This window comes from Anas platyrhynchos, chromosome 3 (assembly GCF_047663525.1).
Source record: "Anas platyrhynchos isolate ZD024472 breed Pekin duck chromosome 3, IASCAAS_PekinDuck_T2T, whole genome shotgun sequence".
NCBI classification, from domain to species: Eukaryota; Metazoa; Chordata; class Aves; order Anseriformes; family Anatidae; genus Anas; species Anas platyrhynchos.
The window spans coordinates 26,629,817-26,652,176 of record NC_092589.1 but is presented as its reverse complement, the minus strand read 5'-3'; the positions used below and the strand labels follow the sequence as shown (position 1 = coordinate 26,652,176).

General features: G+C 42.8%; 1 protein-coding gene across 8 annotated transcripts in view; it reads right to left on the bottom strand.

Moving 5' to 3' along the window:
- SLC35F3 (solute carrier family 35 member F3) overlaps window positions 1–22,360 on the bottom strand; it is a 159,073-nt gene that overhangs the window by 28,587 nt on the left and 108,126 nt on the right. For 7 of the 8 annotated variants that reach the window (XM_072035575.1, XM_027452985.3, XM_072035576.1 and 4 more), the window contains one exon: window positions 7,970–8,294. In XM_072035575.1, the coding sequence (XP_071891676.1) occupies window positions 7,970–8,294 (325 nt within the window). Of the gene's footprint in view, window positions 1–7,969; window positions 8,295–9,210; window positions 9,264–22,360 lie in introns of those variants that run through there. The other variant, XM_072035579.1, reaches the window with a different exon arrangement.

The window sequence follows — 22,360 nt, the reverse complement described above, 5'->3', positions numbered from 1 at the left end:
GGTGAAATAAGCAGCTTAAGCAAACAAACAAATAACCACTCAGCTCCAAAGAGAAGGAATGTGGCTTAGAAATTAATAAGCCAACTGAAACCATCTCCATATGGGAAGAGTTCAGAGATATGGGGAAGAGGGGTGGATAAGAAGGCTGCTGGGGCAGCCTGATACAGGCTTGCTGCATCCAAGAGACCCCCATGACATGAAATAAAACCAGATTTTGTTCATTTTTCCATTTTGGGTAAGATTTTCTGGCAGGAAGCTAACTTTTGGAATGGCGTTTTAGCACTGGAATACACAGAATTGGTTGTACATGGGTGTGTGCAAGCACATAGATGAACCTGTCTACCCATTGGCTCTTATCTTAACATGTTTTACCTCAGGAAAAAAAAATAAACCTATGGATGTTCACAGATATTATCTTATATAACTGCTTGATAGGGTTTTTCAGTTTCTGACACCCTGTTCATACATACCTGTGCTACTGCTAACCTTCATCTTTGGCTGTTCCTCCCTCTTGGTAAAGCTAAAGCTGAAGCTATGACTAACAAACGAGGGTGGCCAGATCCCTTAGTCCCTGACTTCACAGCATCTCCAGCCAGGTACTTGTGCATTTATATGAGGCTGTCTTTTAAAACAAACACAAATCATCCTGGGAAATCTGGACATGGGCCATAACCACTAGGCAGCTGGACAAAAAGGTTTTTTCCACTTCTGTGGTGCTGCCAGCCTCGAACACTTCTCCCTGTATCATCCGTCTTTATTGAGAGCTGTTAATTATAGCTACAAAGTCTGTTACCATACAGGCACTTTCCCTTTTTAAAGCAGCTTTAAAGGTAGCAGCCTTCAAGACATTTTGACACGGATCTGGGCTGAAAAAAATACCCTAAGCTTCCTTACCACTCCCTCCTGAGTTGTGTTGTTTTTGTTTCTGTTATAAACAACACGGAAGAGCCTGTGCAGGACAGGCTTTGTTTATAGTGCATTTGTGCACGGGGTGTCAGGATGCTTGATAGGATGGCTAGGGTTAAACACTTCCTGCAAAAAGACCAAAAAGATCAGCTATGAACACCATCTCCTTTTATGTTACAGTGATTGGTAAAACAGAGGATCCATGCTCATCCCAGCTTTCTGCTTCTTTCTGCAGGTAGTAATTGTGATCACACACTCTCTTCCCAGTCCCTTTTTTCCTCTGCCAGCCACAAAAAGCAGATCCTTTTCAGTTGGTGCATGCTGGTCATGCACCGGAGGCAGGGCAGGGAGGAGGTGACCTCTGAGGTCCCTTCAGCTCTGCTTTCTTTGGCTCCACAGTCTCAGTCCGTGCAGAGGGGTCAGCATAGCCATGATCAGTATAGGTAGATTTGCTCTAGAGGTCTCCTGAGAAAAGCCTTAACAGCCCCAAGGTTTGGCAGCTTCCTTTATGAACTAGGGAAAAAGCCAGTTAACGAAGTGCTCTTCATCTGCAGCTTAATGCTGACCGGTGGTCACTCAGTGCTGCAGGACATGACATTTTTTTCAAGCAGAAGCCATTCCACAAACACGTTGTTTCATAGCACATGCCCCATCATCAGGTAACAAGAACAATTACTTCTGTCTGCATCCCTTGCCTCAAGCACCATTACCTCATAGGAGGCACATAATACAATTATTTCAGAGTATCTGCTCAAGACACAGGAGAGAAGACAAAAGTAATGGAACAACGAGACAAAATTACAGGATGGCACTTAATTAAATCATCCTTGGAATGGTTTTGCAAACCAGGCTCAAGAGTAAAGGCCATATATTTCTCCTGATTAGGCAGTACCCAATTTTTAGTCTCCCTTAGCATTCCACACAGCTCCAAAAGCCCAGAACAGGTGATCCCCAATAGATGAAGGATTTTCAGATTAAGGGAAAGATTTTCACCAGGCATGAATGTTAATGAATGTTTCAGAACATTGTGGTCAGAAATACAAAGGATTGGTTTCCTAAGAAAGGAACCATGGCAATTTTCTTACTGGGGCTAAGACACAAGCTCTCAAAGTAGCTGCAAAAGTTGGGGGTAGGTTTAGAAAGCGAGGTAAGCATGTAAATGCTTATAGAGCACATTTTTGACATTTGGCTGAGAAAATTTTGTTTCAGAAGTCACAAAGAGACAGAAACCACGACATTACCTATTAATGACCTAAGAAAGCAAACCTCCCCCAAGAAACAGCTAAAACGATAGCTTGCATGATAATCTGGCAATAAAGCAGCACAGCTGTATTGTGACAAGGCAGCAGCTAGGAGCCACCTACAGAGCTCTGATGGTGTGAGGCACCCCTACCCTGTTGCCCACTAGGGTACGCAGTGTTTTCAAAAGCACTGCCACAATTTTTGTCAGAAAGAGGTAATTCCTCAACTTTGAGAAATGGAAGATAACAACAGCATCACCCTGAGCTCTGTGGCTTGGACTGCAGCTGAGCTAAGCCCAAATCGATTCTCCGTGCCCGAGTTTGACTCTGCATGCACAGCGGGTGCCCACCAGCACTGCCCCTACCACAGTCAGCACATTGTTCCAGCAGGAGGAGTCCCTGCTACTGCTACTTGTTGACAGTACAACCTGGCCTCGTTTTAGCCAGAAGCCCTGGAAAAAAGTGCAGATTTTTCACTGCAGAGAGGCAGTGAAAACAGCCTAAGAATAAGTACAGATGCCCACCAATAACATCACCAACAACAATCCAAACACCTGCAGCAGAGACACTGATGACCATGAGTGTGATAAACCTCTTGCAAAATATTCACAACTTCTTTTAATTAATTGCTATGAACAAAAGTAAGCCCTGACAGCCTGCTGTAGAGATCAAATTGATTTAATTTGGAATTACTCCTGATTTGTGTCTAACTTGGGTAAGAATTGGATCTTTTAACAGTTCTTCTTGTTCTTTGGTTATTTTTTCCCCTAACAAGCTAAAGGGACCTTGCATTGTAAAGTGATTTTATTTTGAGGAACACAAAGTAAATAGGTATTATTTTAAGGCTAATGTACTGAATTAGAGAAATAGAGTTTATAAACTGCAGTTTTTTGAAAGAAAACATGCTTCATTGGGTGACATTTGCTAAAAACACTTGCCTTCACCATGTCTTGATGCTTTTGTAGCTTATTTATGACTCTGTTAATGCAGTCTGCTCTGGTGGTGATGCTCCCACCTAAGCAGTAATATAAATCAGTATGATGCCAAAAGTCAACCACACTGCAACATTTTAATGCAGATGGATAACAGAGACTCATGAATACAAAATGCTAGAAATCAATAGTAAAAAAATATATCCAGTCATGCCAAAGCAGGCTCTAACCTTCTTCCCTTGCAGAGCTGCATCGTGCCCAGGTGGCACCAGCACCTACATGGCCAGGTTCTCTGCCTGCAGCAGGAGAGCTGGGTGGTGCTGATGGTTCACTGAATGACACTGTGGTATGAGTCGGAAGTGAACTAGCAGACTGGGAATTACTGGGGTTGTTGGCTAGGACCTTGTCTCCTCCCTGCTAACAGAAATACACATCAAACACACTGAGAAACTGCCCCACACTGTCTGACCACCACAGAGCTAAGTCTCAGTTCCGAGCGCATATATACATAAAGAAGAAGTAGCTCAGTTAGTAAGTCGGTAAATCAGCATACACGAGACCTACTACATCGGTCCTTTCGGTCCTTTTCCATTGTTACTTCCAGTATTTTGGTTCAGCTCCAAAGAAATAACTATACCTCAGTTTTACCCTCAACTTTTTTTTTTCCTTCTTGGCCAAGAAAAATGTTCAAATTCCTGCAGATCAGTGGCAGCTAGTTTTGGGGCAGTATAGGGACAAAACTTGAATTCAGTGAAAAGGAACACATCAAAACATGTTCAGATATGGTTGTGGATCACTGCAGGTATGTGCAATGAATCTTTCAGTCAACCAACACCTCCCCTGTATTCAAGACTGTTGAACAGATTTAGTGTTAGCTTCTTTTGCTTTCTTTAGCCCTAATGCTTTATGAAATAATAATCGAGACCTAAATAATAAATAAACATACAAATAATCGCATACACCATTGTGGAAAGTCCTGCCCTTTCCTTCTCAAAAATCTTCAGATAAAGCCGTATCATCAAAATAAACACATATTCTGAGGTATTCTCTTGCCAAAATGGGAACAGAGCTCTATTATTCCCCAGCTGGCACACACAGAGTAAATCTTTACAAAAGGTACGTTTCCTCCTGCCTGGAGATACGCAAAGCCAAACAAGGTCTTACAGGGATTTTAATTTCATCTTCCATGTAGCCAGGGAGCTTTAAGCTCTAGTGCTTTTAATTTATGTTACCTCATAAATTAATAATGTAGATATGATGGAGGGCAGATCATCAGATTAAATGTGTCATTTTATAAAGCAGTTTGGAAGCAAAAAGTATGAAGCCAAAATGAAGTACTCTTAAATGATCCATTAGGCACATAAATCATTACATGTGTTATTTCTGGACTGGACAATGGTTGAAATTAATGATAATTCAGTTACTGTAATTTTATTTTAAGCTAGCAAGTCTTTGCACAAGAAACAAGAGTGCAGCGAAGAGCCTGGAGTGCTCTTCTGTGGCCTGCTGGAATTTTCTGGGTCACTTCCCTATGGACACAGACCTGTGCGGAGGATGCACGGTCCCCTGGGAGCAAGCGTGGGACAAGTTCTCCCTGATCGATTTAGATTTGGGCACAACTCTTTCATGTGATGGAGCTGTACAGGGAGCACACATCAGTCTGTATGTGAATGCAGGTATTTTGGTTTGCCTTCATTCATTCTCAGAAGTAGGGAAGGGATTTTATTCATCATCAGGCTCTGTGAGACTGGATACAATTTGGATGGTTTCAGCACTGCCTCAGTGAAATCACTGGTGATTCCCTCCCCGTGCTGCAGACACAACTGGCAAGTCTAGCAGGGCTTACACAGGAGGTTACTTACCATGCAATGTGGGTCAGTCAGAATCCTTAATGCTTTACATTGCAGCCTAATACTCAAAATCTTACAAAGAGACAGAACAAACCTCTTCTTAATCTGCTACTATAAAGTTTTGGTGCCAGATTTACTACTGTGGTATATGCTAGAAAATGCGAAGAAACTGGTACAGCTTTAACCTGGTTTGTGTCCACAATAAATATGTTCTCCTGTGAGATTACAGAACATACACATTCATATCTATATGGCATAGTACATACACCTGCAGGTATAATACAGTAGCAATTCAAAACCATAATAAACCATACAATCAGTATAAGAGGGAAGGCTCATCTATTCACTGCTCCTACATTCTATAATCCCTCTTTTTTGTATTTTTCCTAATGATCACCGTTCATTACATGTTCTTTAGCTGTACGGCGAGCTATACTGAGGCACGCCTGCCAGCTCAGACCTCGCAGAGCCACCCACCCAGGCAGGGGCGGTGTGAAGGCACTGTCTGTGCTGTGCTGAAGGCAGGCTCAGCTGCCCAGCCCTGACGAAGAGGTGGTGGCAGCACAGGTGTCCTCGGGAAGATTTGCTGCCAAGACACTCAGGTGTCTATAGATTTTAGCAACCTGCCTAGGCAAGATCTGAGAATCCTCTTGTTTACTACCTTACTACTAAGGTGACTTAGATGTTATATTTGTACCTTCTTCCAGTACCTACTTTTCATTTATCTCACTGCAGATTCCTGCCAGAGAGCTCAGATAATAAATTAAATATATGAAGGTGAAGGATAAATGCAGCAGCAAGTGATTAAGCAAGGTGTTTTTTTTTTTTTTGTTAGTTCCATATCAGAACTGTCCATTTTGATTATCTAGAAGCCCATCCATCCACTGCCTCCATAACATGTCTGATTGTGCCTAGAGTACAAGCTTTTCTGAAGATGGTAATGCCTCATCCAGACCTGCCAAGTTTCTGTATAGCTGTGTACATACACACACACACACACACATATATACATGTATATATATATACAGACATGCACACACACATACAAATTTGCACAATAGGGGGAATAATTAGGAGAGGATTCTGGAGCCCAGAACCTGACTTACATACATGTGAAATCTCAGGTGTACTGCAATAGGCAGATGACCAGGAATTCTTTTTTTTTTTTTTTTTTCTCATTAGCAGCTAGTGCAGCAGCACCAAAAGGTCTCAGTTTGGATAATGGACATGCTGGGGCAGACGCCACATAAGCACATGATTCTATGATTTTAAGGCACAGTCCTCCCTCTGAAGCACTGTCTCATGCAGAGAATACAAAGGAATCTGAGGTCTGCAGTGACTTGCTCAAAGCCACAAAAAAAAAAAAATCTGCAGCAAAGAGAGGAAACAAAGCCAAATCTCCAAATATCTGTTGACCCTGACACCAATAAAAACTCTGCAAATTAACCCCAGCCAATGTGCTAGTCAGACTCACAAATGCACATTCTTCACTAAGCCTGCTGTAGGCTTATTTGTAATGATGTCCCCCTGCATCCCAAATAGGCTACAGGGCTTGCACCTGCTCTTCAACTCAGTCATCATTTAATTAAATGGAAGACAGAAAACCACCACCCATATCAATTAACTGTGGCAATGAGGAGCGTAAGACTCTGGTTTTAACCCCAGGGATCTGGTGAACCACAGCCGTTCACCCCAGAATTCATCAGTATTTAAAACATTGTCTGATGGCAACTGGAAAGAAAAATACTGACAGAACAAAGAAACTAGAATATAGCTGTTTGGGGCTAGCATTTGTTCCTGTTTTTAGATTAAGCTCTTTCTTTCTCTAACCTCCGTACTTTTCTCAACCCTGAAGCCCCCATATCTGTTATGGACTAAACAACAAACTGAAGGCTGAAGTGCAGGAAACACAGCATCTTATGCAAATGTCTTTAATTCTGGACTGCTTTAGGACCTGCAGTGAACAGTGCAATTCCTTTATCTGTAGCTGCCTCAGTGATTTAGGAGAGAAAGAAAATACAATAATGGCTAAGAAGCACAATTTAAACATTAATAACCTTAACCCTGGTAATAAGAGGTATAGCATAATCAGTATAACTGAGTAACCTGATTTCTTATGTTTCCCATAGTGAGTTTCCTCCTCACTGCTGCACAGCTGGAAGCTGAGAAATGTGCATTTCATACTGTTTATTTTCTGAGCTACTTCATTAAAAGGCTGTGAGTCCCACTGTGTAACAGAAGGGGAAAAGGTTGTTCACATCCTTCCATGTATCAGGGAGGCTCTGACACAGGACGTCCTGATGGCTGATTCATCCCATCTGTCCCAGGCGCCTCCCTGAAGCCAAAAGGAGATGAGATGAAGGAGCGTTCACGAAGAGGCAGTCCTTCAAGCAGCTAGAGCATCCTCATCTCTCAGGGAGGATGGGCACTCAGGGCTTTCCATGAGTGCTTTAGGCTCAGTGGGTTTGGCTGGCTGTGAAGAAAAGGTGTGCTGAAGACAAAACACTGTCCTCGGTTATGACTGCACTTCCTCCCGGAAATAAACAAAACAGCTCGAGTTTAACTGGGATCAGAGTCTGGCCTTAGGTGTTAGGGGCATAATGCCAGGAAAATACTGTAATACCTTTTACTTGGCTATTCGAGGCACTGCACAAGTCCTGATTGTGGAAAGAAGAGCTTTCTCTGCTTACTCAGACATTGCCATAAAAGTCAGCTGTAAGGTAGAGGAAGAAGATACTAATAAAGAAAATGATGGCCACGGGAGTCTGTACAGAAACCTCTTGAGAAGTAATTACAGAAACGGTGGACTTTCATTAACTGACTTGTATGTATTTCTAATAAACCCAGACTTACTCCTTTTGGAGTCAAACTGTATTAAGAGTAATAGCAACAGCTAGCATACAACAGAATGAATTCAGAGCACCTTTTAACAAACCTGAAGAGGAAAGCAACTGCGGGTTTGATGTAATGCACAAAATGTTGGCTTAGAGGCAGAGCAACATGCAAGAGCCACAGGAGAAAAAAACAAAAGCTCCCATACCTGTATCTCTGCTTTGGAGACTGCTTTTCAGCTGACTTAAAAACATGTCCAAGATAATACAAAGGAAAGAATAAAAAGTTCCAGTTTGTTGCAAACCATGTTAGAGTGAAGGGTGCATCGAATTTCTTAAAGGTTAGTTTGGCTAGCTGGGTTGAACCCGACCAGGAGGAGCAGACACCCAAGACCACGGCCACACCCCAGAAAATTTTCTTGAGTTGTGTCACGGAGCATTTCCAGCAACAGCGGCTCACCCTTCCACCGCCTTCTGCCCCGGCTTGCATCTGTGCTTCTGCTGGGGCTGGAGACTCCCGGGAGCGCTCATCCCCTGGGGAGAAGAAAACACAAGGCTTACTGAGGAAATCTGGGCAGAATTTTAGTTTTCCCATCCTGGGGCCTTCTGAAGTCAGGTGGGGCTTTACCAGCCAAAATAAACAAATAAACACAGATCTTGCCACAAAATGTCATTCATTTTTAGATCATTGCAAGGCCTCTGGTTCAACTAAGGCATGGTTAGAATGTAAATAATAATTATCACCTCTAGATTTAAAAGCCACTGAGTAAATGGAAATTAAAATTACATGTTCTGATGTATGTAGAAAGATTTAACACGCCGCTTAAAACTGATGCTTTAAGGACATGTAGATGAATGAAAAACACAGCACTGAATTTGGTAGAGCAGCAAAGGGGATTGCAGCAATAGCTGGAATCGTTATTGTCTTGGAAAACGTGGAATTGGGCAGCTTATGCAATATGACGTTTCTTTAAGAGGAGGGAGGGGACAACGTAGTAACCCTGCAGTGAGCATCCTCACTGCAACATTCGTAGCATGACTAATGCAACTTGGATCACCCAGCACTTCCGTGGCCCCTAGCTCTCCTGAGGCAGCTGCCAACAACTAGACCAACCCACAGGCTGCCCTGAACAGCGTCTCAGCCTAAACAGCCCTCACTTTTTTCAGTTTGAGTCCTGCACCAGATGTGACACAGCACGTTGACTTCTCCCTGGTTTAACCAAGCCCAGGATGCTGCTGGAAAGCCGGGTTTCACACTTGCCTTATGGCTGGACCCAGCATCCAGAACCCCAGAGAGGAGGCAGTTCCTCAGCCGCACACCTCAGCACCCAATGGCCAAGTTACGGACAGTGTACAAACCAGGAGATGATTTTGAAAGACAGCAACTATTGCTATTTCTGATTTTTACTTGTATCTTTAAACATGAATTGTTAGAGTCCTGACATCTTACCACTATCAGCAGATGCTGTGTCCAGGCTGTAAATGAATGAGCAATGCAGCGCCAGGTGGTTCAATTCCTACTGAGATCAAAAGGTGCTGGCAGACCTCAGCAGCCGGCCACTGTCTTTAGGGCTTTCACCTGCTGTAAATTAACTCCATTCAACATCTCCTGAAGCCATCAAGTCACCTGCATGCAACAGTCAGCAGGGATTTCTCTTAAAGGCTGATTTGTTTAGTTGGCTCATTCACTGTAAGCATGAAGTAATAGTGATTTATGCTGAAAGCCAGGAGCCTACAACTTCAAAAGCATCTGAAGGCCACTGCGTGTATTGAAAGGTGGAAAGAGAAATGTAAATACAGCCAGGATAATGAGGGACTATACTGCCAAATACTTATCCATTGTCAAAGCAGACTAAGGGATCCACATATGGAAGTCCCTTATATTGGTGGGAATCAGTGGCTGGAATGGACAATCTCTTAAGACATCTTATTTCAGATTAACCTAAATTTATATTTACATAAGCTAATACATTATTAAATGAAAGGTTTATTCCAAAGGAGAGAAGTATTTAATTATTCTTTTACATAAAAGAAATGTTTGATCTGAGCTAAGAGTACCATTAGTTTGCCTAGCAAAGCTGTATTTTGTAACCGTCTGATATCTTGAGATCTATGAAGAGTATTCAGCAGAAAAGGAATAAACATCTTGATTTCTGTTGGTGTTGCTGAGTGGCTTTAAAGAGATGGGGATGTTGCTGAACTCTTCACTTGTTTCAGTTTTCAATAGAAGACTGTGTGGGCAGCTTCCCACATAATGGGAGATGCATCAGCAGGCCAATGAATTATCCAAAGTTAATGTAGCATTGTGTTAAACATACAACGGGAAACTCAAAAGCTACCTTCTAAACACTGGAAGAAGCTAGAATTGAAATAAGGGTGAGGCTCTAGCTCATTCTAAACATTTTAATACATTTTCTTTACACCACTGCTTGTAAGTAATGTTCCTTCTTCCCCTATTGCCTGGCATAGACTGGTTGGAGTTCAGTTTGCTGTACAATGATACATTGGTTTCCTTTAACTTCACCAAATAATGTGCAGCTACCAGCACCTTCTTTACTGTCTACCAAACACGTCCTGCAATTATGGCTGTAATTTTAATTTCCCCTCAAGCCTTTCTAATGGGCGCTGCCACTGGAAGACCAAACACTTCCCACACCTTCAGGAACTCCCCTTGGCATGCTTCCCATGGGCCAAGGAGCATGAAACCAGCATTTAACCCCTTTCTGCTGAAGATATTTAACAGCAGGGAACATGTCTGAAGCCACTGGGATATATGATATCCTAAGACAGGTAGGTGCTCTGAATGACAACACTGAACTTGTGTTATTTTTCCTAAAATAAGAACTGGTCACTGAGACAGCAGGATAATGTGTCTGGTCTCTGGGGTCCAGTGGTTCTGGCGCCCACTGAAAAGGGGGAAAATCACAACCACACGCCCTGACCCACCAGGCACTCAGTATGAAGTAATGCAGTGTTTGATGGACACCCCGCTACAGACAGCATGGTGAGGATCTTCCAGGCTGAAGATGCCTGTCCTGCTCCCTGTTACACCATGCACGTACTCATAAGCTAGCAGTTCATCTGGACAGCTTGTATGCAACACCACTATTTTTTAGGTCTATTCTATGGCAGTTGGTCCCTATGAAATAAAGCTAAACTTTACTGATGTTCTTTCTACTCCATAGGCAAAATGACTCATCCATGTACATCTAACTTCGTGTTCAATGCACCAAGACAATCACTTTCAGCACAAGACAATACTGAGTGTACCACTTCTACAGTGATATTGCTGCTCAAGGCTTAAGTTTCTAGGGATGCTCATTCTTTGGATGCATTTACATGCTGCATGGAGTAAAAACTTATCCCAGGCATGACACATTTCATGGTGATGGACTGCAAATTTTGGGGTAAAAATCACTGTTGGCTTATTAAGAGTTACAAGCGGGGACTTCTTTTAACTATCTGGCTGTGAAACTGCATCACGTGCTCATTATTTCCTGTGCTCCCAGATTTTCTGTGCTTCTGTCACAAAAAGCCAGACTGTCTTTGGAAAAGGTGGAGGCTATAGATAATATATACACACATCATCCCCTCTGTTCATTTTCTGTGTTGGGGACCTGCCTGCTGGCTCCATACACAACCCCCAGAGCTGTAGTTCTCCTTGTCCACTCCCTGTGTCCCCATGGGGACAGTTTTCCTTGCACAAGTCACAGGTGCAAGGTGGGGTGATGGCAAACCCACACGTGGGTGAGAAGCTTCTCATCCTCTTTCTAAAGCTGCACAAGGGCCAGCTGGCATCAGACTCCATAGCAATTTAAAGATGGCAAAATGGCTTTTCAGAACAGATGAGGCAGGACTTTAAAGAATTTTATTTCTGGGTATTTTCCTCCAGACTTACTGTTTTTTTTTTCCCTTTGCCCCATGAAGCAGACTGCTCTGTATGCTACTATATGCCCCAAAAGAGTAAATCAAGATGCTGAGATAGTTGAAAAATGCCTATCTTGCTTTTACTAAATTTGGCTTTCCTTTCTCCTGTTTGATCATTCCTTTTCCTGTTTCATAAATCCCAGCTGAAACCATTCCTCCCTCCCTTTCAGCCCAGCCTGTCTCCTGTGGCATTCAGAAACACCTGAAGGAAAACACCTCCAATGCCAGTGCCCTCTGGGATCCTCAATCCTAGAACAGACATCCTCTGTTCCCCCATTAGGACCCCTCTTGGCTAACTTCAGAAACCTGCAGTAGGAACACCCACATTGGAGCTAGTCATCCCCAGTTCATGATTGAGTCCAGGGAGAGAAATGGGCACCAGAAGGCACAACTTATCCCACATCAGGTATATGCTTTCAAAGAAGTGCCCTACCTCGCTGACTAGAGATGCAGTGGGTTACAGAAAACCCACCCCACACTGGCATCCCCTTAAGCAGCCTGTCCAGACCATTTCAAGGGTTTTAAGCCTCGCTTATGGCTTAAGACTCCTGTGCACAGCTCACCAGTTTACGACTCGCCATGAGGCAGAACCTCACGGTGTATCTTCAGAATGTGATACTGACAGAAACCAAGGGTGGCATTCAGCTTATCAGTTTGAGACATCTGCTGTGCAGACTTGTATATCTGAGACAGTCATTTACACTTTCTGCATAGTTAGTAGACAGAAAAAAAGACATTTCCATAGCACGATTTATCTCATCCTAAAGTAGACGATTAAAACAAGCCAGATGAATCACCCTCTCCAAGTGCTTGTTTCTCTCCACCAGCCCTAAACAGTCTGGGGAGAGAAGCCCACAAGTGGGTGTCTTTGGTGTAGGTGCCCAAAGCAGGGTGAGATGTGTCCCTCCTCTCCGCCACCGCTGTCAGGAACCAAGGGTAAAGCCATGGCAGGCAGCGCTGGCAGGCTCTGAGCTGGGCCCACGACACAAACATGTATAGCTGTCAGCAGCAAGCTGCTCTCGCTGTTCCCAGCTCGACAGCAAATGACAGAAAGAAGTACTACAAAAGCGCAGGGTGCCCTTGCCAGCCCTTCAGAGAGAGAAAGTGACCCTCGCAGACTAAGGTCCTGTCTGTTAGGGACTGATACATGTGCCTAATGATAATGTACAACTCCCTCAGCTTCCCCAGACTATGAACATGCTTGCATGTGAGCATAATGTAAGCATATTCTTAAACAGCTCTTTAAGGCACGCTTCTGAAAAATCATTGACAGAAGGAAGAATCCTCACCGGTCTCTCTAACAATTACAAATGAGCCATCCTCAAGGCATCTGTATTTTTCTAGCCTCTTAAATGTTTTGTAGCTGTTTGGGTGTTGCACAGAAAGTTTGTAAAGCTTGCAAAAATATTATTTGCTTCTAACAGATATGGGAGATGTCTCCTGTAAGAAAGCACCTGATCCTCAGAGTGGTTAGGAGCTCTAGAAACCCATGCCATGCAGGGGGCTCAGAGCTGGGCACTACACAAGGTATATTCACACAACTATTTGCCTCAGTAGCAGAGTCCCAAACTCCTCCAAGTGTTTTTATCCCATTTTCATCTACCACACTAGCTATGCATTATTTAGCTGTCCAGGATTTTTGAGCTAAGCTGTTAAAAACTGCTGAGGCATAATCCTGTGAAGAGAAGAGTAAGTGCCAAATCCACAAAATGATTTACGTCTCTAATTGCCTCTGTAGCTGTCTAAATCTGAAATACTGGCATTTATTCAGATCTGTTGCCCAGGCGTTTTCTTCACAGTTGGTCAGGTTAAAGAGGTCTGAGGGGGTCACCTGTCACAGCATCCAGTCACTGGTGCAGATTTCCCATGTCATTGTTAATGATGACCTCTCCTCTCACAGTCTGTCCTGATAGCTGGTTTTAAGGAGCTGCTAATATTTCATTTTGGAAGCCTGTAATCTCCATATAACAACCTTCCCAAAGGCCTATGTTTCTGCTGCATGGAAATGCAATGAGAGACTAATTTCTGCACAATGGGACATTGCTTCCTTCTCCAAATGAGCTTTAGTTTTGCCAAGCTGCTTGTACCAGCTGTATCCTCCTCCCATACCACTTAGAGCTCCTCAAATGCCAAAGAACCTGCTCCTGGGCTTGCCTAAGTGGACTCCTAAGTAGGTTGGTGCCTCTCTTACACCTAGACCCTGACAGGATTCAAAGCACAGTTGTTTACATCTCTCTTAAAAAGTCACCTCCAGGGAATATTTCTAGTCTATATTTGAAGTAATCATTGGAACATGCCAAAAGCATCACTTTTTTTTTCTCCTCTGGGCAAACGACCTCCTCAGTTAATGCCTTCCCAGCAAACGGGAGCTTATTCCACTCTGAGCAGTCTGGCTTTGCTGCTGTGTGGCTGCCCTGGCCCTGGGCAGATGGGCACCCTGCTCCCTCTGCCTGGGGAGCTGCCACCCCAAGGTGCCCTATGTGCTCAGCCATGGAAGACAAGCTCACACTCCCCCTCTGCTTTTCAAAAGGCAGAGCTCAGCCACTTAGCTGACAACTTAGCTGTGAAACAGGGCAGTAAGTGCTTCAGTGAGCAAGCAATAGTGAGGGATGGGCATCCTAGTGTGGCATAAAGCCGTGCTCAGGCCTGCTCTCAGCACTGCCCACAGGACAGGCGAGGCCGCTCATCCTGCAGCCTCACCAGTGTCCTTTGACGGGGGTGGACGGCCACAATGATGAAGGAGATGCAGTTCCTCTTTCCAGGTGTTTAAGAGGCTTCTGACAAAATCCCACTCCAAAAGGTTGTACAGAAAATAAGCAGCCAGGGAAGGTGCTGGAATGACTAAAAGGCCCAGTGCAAGATAAGAAACCAGGAAGGAGTAAAGGAAGCAATGGAGAGGAGTGACTGGAGCCCTGCAGAGGCCTGCTGTGGGACCTGCACTCTTCAATGTAATTATAAATATCATGGGGGCAAGTGGTGATCTGCCAGTTTCCTAATGAAATGAAGTGATCATTCAGGGCTGCAGGATGACAGGCAAAGCAGTGTGGTCATAAAACAGCAGACTGGAGACGCATACAGATGCAGAGGTGCAGGTGGGAGTATGCGAACCACTTGCTGCATACACAGTGATGGGCTCTGACCATCTAACATGAGGGATCCTGAGCTCTTCCCAGGCCATCCCACAGAAAAGACAGCCTACTGTTCAGGAGCAGCCAAAAAAAAGGAAAATTATTAACTGCCAGCAATTATTAGGAACAACACAGAAAACAGCAAAAAGTTGTTTTCTGCATCGAGGGAAATTTCAACTGACAGCACGCCCACAATGGAAGAGATGCATCTCAGGCCAGAAAAACACCTTCCCAATCAATTCCACCAAGCTGGAGATAGGACCAGAAGGACCTTTGGTCAGGTCCCACAGGTGGCTGTTCATGTGCTTCTTGAGGAAATTGCTCCTAGCTTCCTAAGAGGAAGCTGGCAGTGTCCATGGGTGGCTGGTGGATGGGACTGTAATGCTTAGTGTTTGGGTTTGTCTATGCTCAATACCCAAACTTCCCTGTTGTGGTAGGTCCTGAAGGTCTAACAGACTGGTTTTACATTTTTCAGTGAATACCAATTAACGCATCATGATGGAAACATGACAAAGCCCCATAAATCTTCATAAAATCAGTTCTTAAATGAGAATACTTGGTCAAAATGGCATTGCACGTGTGGATTTTTAGACAATATTTAGGAAACTGTAAAAGTACTCTCTAAATACTTCGCCTTACAGTAACAGATAAAAATTATGTTACTTAATTTGATCACGGAATAGCATGACTACATTAAGAATAAATAAATACAGGAGATAATTTTAGAAATTCACTGTAGAGATTATTTTAAAAAACAAACCCAGGGTATTAACCTATTAGGTCAGAAGGTCTGAATTTGTTTGAGGCTACAGCATAAATTCTACAAGGGATGTAGGTACCTGTAAATGGGAACTCTGTAAGTACAGATTCAGAGCAAGACAAATGCAGATTGAGTTCAGACCTTTTTTTTTTTTTTCTACTGGAATTTATTATATAAATTAATTAATCATAAAAAATAAATGTTAAGATAGTCTATGAAGGACATTCAAATATATCTGATTATCTCACCTTAATTTCAGCAGGGTAGGAAATAGGACTGTTGGCTTGTAGGCAGTCAAGATGAGTCTCCTGTGCTTTTATCTACGGAAATCTGTGTCCCATATCACTGATGCTATTGAATCATCTGTATAGCTTATCTTGCCAGGCAGGCATAAGTTTACTCTAACAGGTACTCCTAAATCCTTATCCTTAAGTACTACTCAAAACTACAGTGATTTCTATCATTAATGGTTATCATGTATTAATTCCTGTTTTATCCTGTGCTAAATATTATACCTAAGCTTACTAAGAGTTGGAATTAAATAACAGATCTGCACATATTTGTTGAAGATATGCTAGATTCTCCTCCCTAGCATATATATATTCCTTTATTCCTGTCAAATCCAGCAAGATCTTTTGCAAAATCTATATTCTAATTCCTGTTAGTGACACAGAGAGAGCTGATAAATTATCAACTCTGTACTGCAGCAATTTGGACTGTAATCCATTTAATTTATCTTCAGAGGCAACTGCTTAGAAATTCTATTAAAATTGCTGCATTGAAATGAGCCTCATTAAAACATGATATTCCACTTTGAATGTTGTGGGGTGAGGAGTTCCCCTAAATACTGTCCCTTTTATTATTAAGCAGAATGTGTGATTGGAGTCCAGAGTGAAAACTGATAATACTGTGTGCTTATTACAGTACACTGTGGTACTGGAAAGTAACATCTGTAAATGGATGTAAAGAATAATCCTGATTATGAGATACGTATTCTTGATAGTATGAAAAATTAGATTTTTTTTCATTATTCTGAATTTCCTTCCTGAATAAAAATTGCAGCTGGGAGTTTTGCCATTTATTTTGAGGAGACCAGCATCTGTATGGAAATACAACTTGCATTAGAATAAAAATAAGCCATGGACAAAACTGGATTCTGGGCAAATGTGAGTTGGAGGCTTTGCAAATTTCATCTGGAACAAAGGTTTAAGCAATGGTTGTCTGTTCTGGTGAAAAAAACAAGCCTATTCTCTACAGGAAACTACTGTATTAGCCAGCAGTTCCAGTGCCACATCTTTCCTGAGCAATGGTTTAATTGCCAAAGGCTTATACTCAGCTACTTATACTAATGTGAATACCACATCCGTATCAGGACATATAAACAGGTATTATGTTGAGTGGTAAACCAGCTACGCTGGCTGCACTTTTTCAGAAATGAGACATTTTTGTTTTTCCCTTATAGAGCTTTCTGAAACGCTGAGCTGCTTGGTATTCAGGTATACACAGTTTTAGATAACAGATTTTGTCAGAGCCCATTGGTCTCTTGCACACTGAATTCTAAGTCCAGCTGATTGTTCTCTTAGGAGATAAAGGGATAACCTGCTATTGAACCTAAAACACGATGCTTTTTTAGGTCTTAAATTCAGAACATGATACTCAGAGCATTTGTTCTCTGTCAGCTAATGACCAGACAACAGAGTGGACTTGAAATGGATTTGAGTCTGCTCACAATGGTTGGAGCAGCAGACATATAACCAGAAAGTCCTCACGTGAGTTGCTGCTCAGGGATGTACCAGAAGAGACAAGAGGATGCCTCCTCACTTCTCACTGGCAAGTTCCCCCAAAGCTGGGTCTCCTTTGATAACAAATCTAGGCTTGGCTAGACCCTTGTTGGCACCAAGAAAATTGGTACAACTCTGAGCAAGAAAATATTACACGTAAGGATTCCAGTTTCCATTTTCTCTCTGATAATTACCTTTTCCTCTTTTCAATAAGAAAGGTTTTTGGAACCTCTTATTGTTTCAATCACCTATAGAAGACATACTTGTTCTTTTTTCAGCCATAAATACAATCTTTGCTGAAAACTGCACTAGGGAATGTGAGGTGATTGTGGAAAAGCTATATCCAGAGCATATTTCCTCACTTCTGTATTCTCCATGACTGAATTACAAGGGTTATGGGACTCACGGGTCTTTCCTTCGAGGAGTTTGTTCTATGGCCGGAAATAGCGATGCTGAGCAAAACCCATTCCTGTTACATCAAGAAAAGTCAGTGTATAATTTTTGTATAACCAAAGGGTACTAGATCCCATGGAGAAATTTATGCCTTGTGTGAGACTCTCAAAATTTCAAGGCAAGGTTCCTCTGCATTATGACAAATTAGAGTGGATTTAAGTTCCTGGAATCAGGCAGACAATGTTGGAGGTGGTGCCTGGCTTCTCCAGTACACGGTGCCAACACATTTGGTGGGCATCTCTGCCTGAAAGCAGGTCATCTCTGCAACGCAAAGAACACCTTGTTTCCTGTTGCCTTTGATCTGATGCTGCAGTGACTGCCAGCAAAACTCAGTGATGATTACAAAGTTCATCTACTCTCTTATCAACCAAATTCCTGCTTCTGCAGGATGCTGTCCAGGTCTGCAGTGACATCTCACAGTTTATAATTAACAAAGAGTAACTGGGCTTTGCATTAAAGGTTGGTGATGGTACTCCAGCCACAATGAGGGAACCACCTAGTATGCAGGTGATGTGCTGTGCTGAGCATAAGGGGCTAAAACAGGAACAATGTAAAAAATACTACTCATGTGCCCTGTAACTAGGCAATGGCTAGGGAATACATATTACACGACAGTAGACTTTCATGTGGAACTTCTGGTCTTTTCCCTAGCTCTTATACTGAACTGCTTCTATGCTACATACTCTTCCATCTGCAATTGTAGGCCATTTGAAAAGAGAGGTGAAATTTTCTTCTACAAATACTATCAAATGAAATTAGGAGACAACGCATGATGCATTCTGGTGACTTAATATTTCTTTTTACTAGCTTTTGTTCCACCTTCTCATGAGAGAAATCTATGATTAAATAGACGGATTAGTAATCTGCTTACTTTTTGAAAGCAAATGCCTAAATTGATTCAAGATGACAAGAAAATGCACCTTGCTTCATTTAGGGATATGTGGGTGAAATGTAATGGTCTGTGATCTACAGAAAGTCTCAGAAGATTATCCAATGGTTGATGTTATTCTTAAGTTCTGTCACTGTAAATGAAAATATTGTTTGTCTGTATTGTCTACATATTGGCTCGTTTCAGCCACTAAAGTAAGGAAGCTTGGATAAATCTTTAATAACTTATCTTTCTGCTCCGTGATGCATTAAAGCTCCTGCTCTAGCATTAGTTCAGTAACATCAAAATGGTCTCATACATTCGTTTTATTTTTGTATCATTTGAGGAGGGGTTATACAGTGCAGAAGCAATGAGTCACCTCTAAACCTATAGATTATGAGTATGCACAGGCGAGATGGTATAGAAAACAATGAGTGGGACACGATCAAAGATGAGCTGGCAGGAATCCCCAGTGAGTAAGCCTAGCACAGCTAAGAGTGGCTCATTTTGAGACTGTTTAAAGACTAGGAAAGCACTGCACCATTTGGGAAGGGTGCCAGGTGTTATGAAACAAGAAACTCCTCACTCCTTTGGAGCACGATCTTGGGTATCTACTCAAATAGGCTGTTGTATTAGGTGAAAATGCTGCAAGAAATAGGAAAATTGGGCAGAAGTTGCCACGGGTTAAAGCCAGAGTGTAATTATTGCCTGTGTGCATTTACCACTCAGTAAATGTGAAATAGGGTGCCCCCTTTCCAGCAGAGGAGTAAGCTACATTGACTTTACCCTGGGATGACAGTGCATGGAGGCAGGTATGATGGAGAAACAGACAAATGGCAAATTATACACCCCATTCATTCTCACACCTGTATGCAAAGCCCCTGCCTTTTGTTACCATTAACTTCACCCCTACAGCATTCATTTTGTCCCAGCTCCAGCCAGGAGTGAGTGAAAGCTGCTACCACAGCCCTGGAACAAATGAAGCATGGGTTTTATGGTTTCTGCCGTGATTGTGAATGTCCATATCAAACAATCAGCTATTTTTTGTCTTCTGTGCAAGAAGACAGGCTGAACAAAAGCAAACATTTTGCAAATTAATTACTCCACACAGAAGCCAGCATGCATTCCTCACAAAGGCCACTTCAGTGGGGAAGCACGGGCGAACCAGCAGCCTTGGCTGAACAACTGACTCACCACCAGCCTTTCCTGCTCTCCCATTTCTTCTGTTTTCTAGAACTGCATGAGCACTGTATAGTTTTGTAATGTACATATCTCACATAAAAAAGACCAGTGGGCACAATTCTTGCTCTACAAATGCCTACTCCTGGGTGCAGTTTTCATGGGGTCTGTCCTAGTGCTCAGCCAAAGTATGAACAAGCACGGTCTGATTAGCAAAACCTTCAGATGACAGCAGCAGAACATTGCTAACAGCGGCACAGTATTCATGCAGAGATGTATTTATGCAGCATTTGAGCTTATTTCCCCCAAAAAAGAAGTTTAATTAGGAACATGCAGGAAATCAGCGACCAGTAAAAGAAGTCCTCTCACACCCTGACCACATCCAACCTTGGGGGTGCCCTCCAGTGGCCAGAACACAAATTCGGGGCTTAGGGGGTCAGTTTCTATCTGTTGTAGGTCTTTTCTCCCCTGTTCTGTGAAAAGATGTGCTGCTTGCTTTTAGATAAGCTGCTTCATTCTGCAGTTTCTCGTCTGCCCCATCTGCAAAATGAGGATAATAAGAATCACATAGCTGAGGGAGGCATACTGCCACTCATGGAAGTTTTTGCTGTGGTTGGGATCTTCAGCCTAGGCTTCCTAAAGAAGCCAAAAAGATTTATTACTGAAGTAATTACAGTGTTGATACACTTGTGATGAATTCCCCGCAGGCACAAAATACATTAAAGGCCAAATTCACTTCCCATTTGTAATTGTAAAAATTCCCTGCAACTCCCGTGATGCAGTTACTCCAAAAGAGCAGGTGGAGGAATCCAGTTCCACAGCTACTACACTGAGACATATATGTGCAATAATTGAAAACAAAGGGGTATTATTCATGTCACAAGCAACTTTGAATACCACCAGCCACTTTTCATGACAGTGCAGAGGAAAGGTGCCATATGGGGAGGCTGTGATACTACTTTGTTGGTGCCAGAAGCCTGAGAATAACAAGCTCTAAGTACGGACTAATTAAGCCAAGGATGGGTTTCCTCTGGCAAGGTGATTGTCCTGGAGCTTCTTGTGAAAGCTGATGTCATCTGCCTCTGGAAGATCCCAAGATGCAGAGCAGGGATGGATATTTACCTTCCCACGGAAGGGAAGACAGTCCTCCAAGTGCTCTGAACTTTCACATACAAAGAGGGTGAAATCAGGCAATTGGCTGGTCCAAGAGAAATGCAGTATGGATAGAAACTGGTGATAAAAACAATGACAGAAAGATAGACAGGCACAAAACAGGCACCGAGCCTACATTTCTCAAAATATGAAGCGTGCGCAATGGCACCAGGCACACAAAACACATGGTATGGTTACTGCCTGCCTGAGTGATGCGTGTAGATAAGAGTTGTCTTTAAAAGTGCTGGTACAGCAGGCTCAGTGCATACTGATGATTCAATCTCTGAAATAATTTGAAATGGCAGTCACGCTTCTGAAGGCGCACAAAGTCCTTATCTTCCTTTTAAAGTAAAGAAGCCACTGCACCGACAAGAAAATATAAAGGGAATGCTGGAAGGCTTCACAGCAATGCATATCAATGAAAGGCTCCTCTTGGCTAACTATCCTATACAGAAGCATATTCCCAGGGGTTCCACCAAAGATCCTTGAAAGGCTTTGGTGATGGTTGGTGGGGAAGAAAATAAGCTTACCTACGAAGTAGAGCAAAGTTTTTGCTGTCTTGAGCTTGCAGTACTGGTTGTGCCTTTGCAAGGGATGTTGGCTACAAGAAAACTTTGGGAAGACAAATCTTTTCCAGAGGTACAGCAGCCAGACCGAGGGAAGAAAGCAGTCCACTGTACGCCCACTGTCTCACTTCAGTCTATAACTACATCCTGGCTTTTCATATGGCTCTAAACACCAGCTGGCAAAATTAGTCAATATTAGTCTGAAAGGAAATGTCAATTGATTTGGAAAGAGAAGCTCTCAAACAAAGCCGGTCTGTTTCATTAAAAGGAAACAAGCAGCAAAGGAAACTCTTACCTGCTTTTAGACAACCTCTGGTCTCTATCAGCAGGGCAATTTAGATGTTTCCGTTGATGATAACAGAAAGAAGAATCTGAACTAAGGAAGGAAAAGTCCAACTAGGTCAACAAAGTCCCTGGTGGGCGGTGGTACGGTATCAGGGAGCTGGTACACACAGCGGACATGGATGTGCTTGAAAGGATTCAATTTTGCAGCACAGGGGAAGATTGCTCTGCCTCTGTTTCTATATAAGGTAGGCAATAAACTGCATTTGAACTGGTAGAGACAGAATATGACCCACATTTCAAAGCTGGAACCCAGTGGGTTATTATTATTTATGATTCACAAAGCTTGTGCAGTGCACCAAAAGAAAGGAAGCCATGCTCACTGCCCAGAGGAGCCTCCAATACAGACCTTGAGAGAAACAGTCTGGTGGGCACAGGGCTAACTCCAAGGGCTTTTATTTATTATAATTACGGCATAATTAAAATCTGGCTGCTTCTTTCACT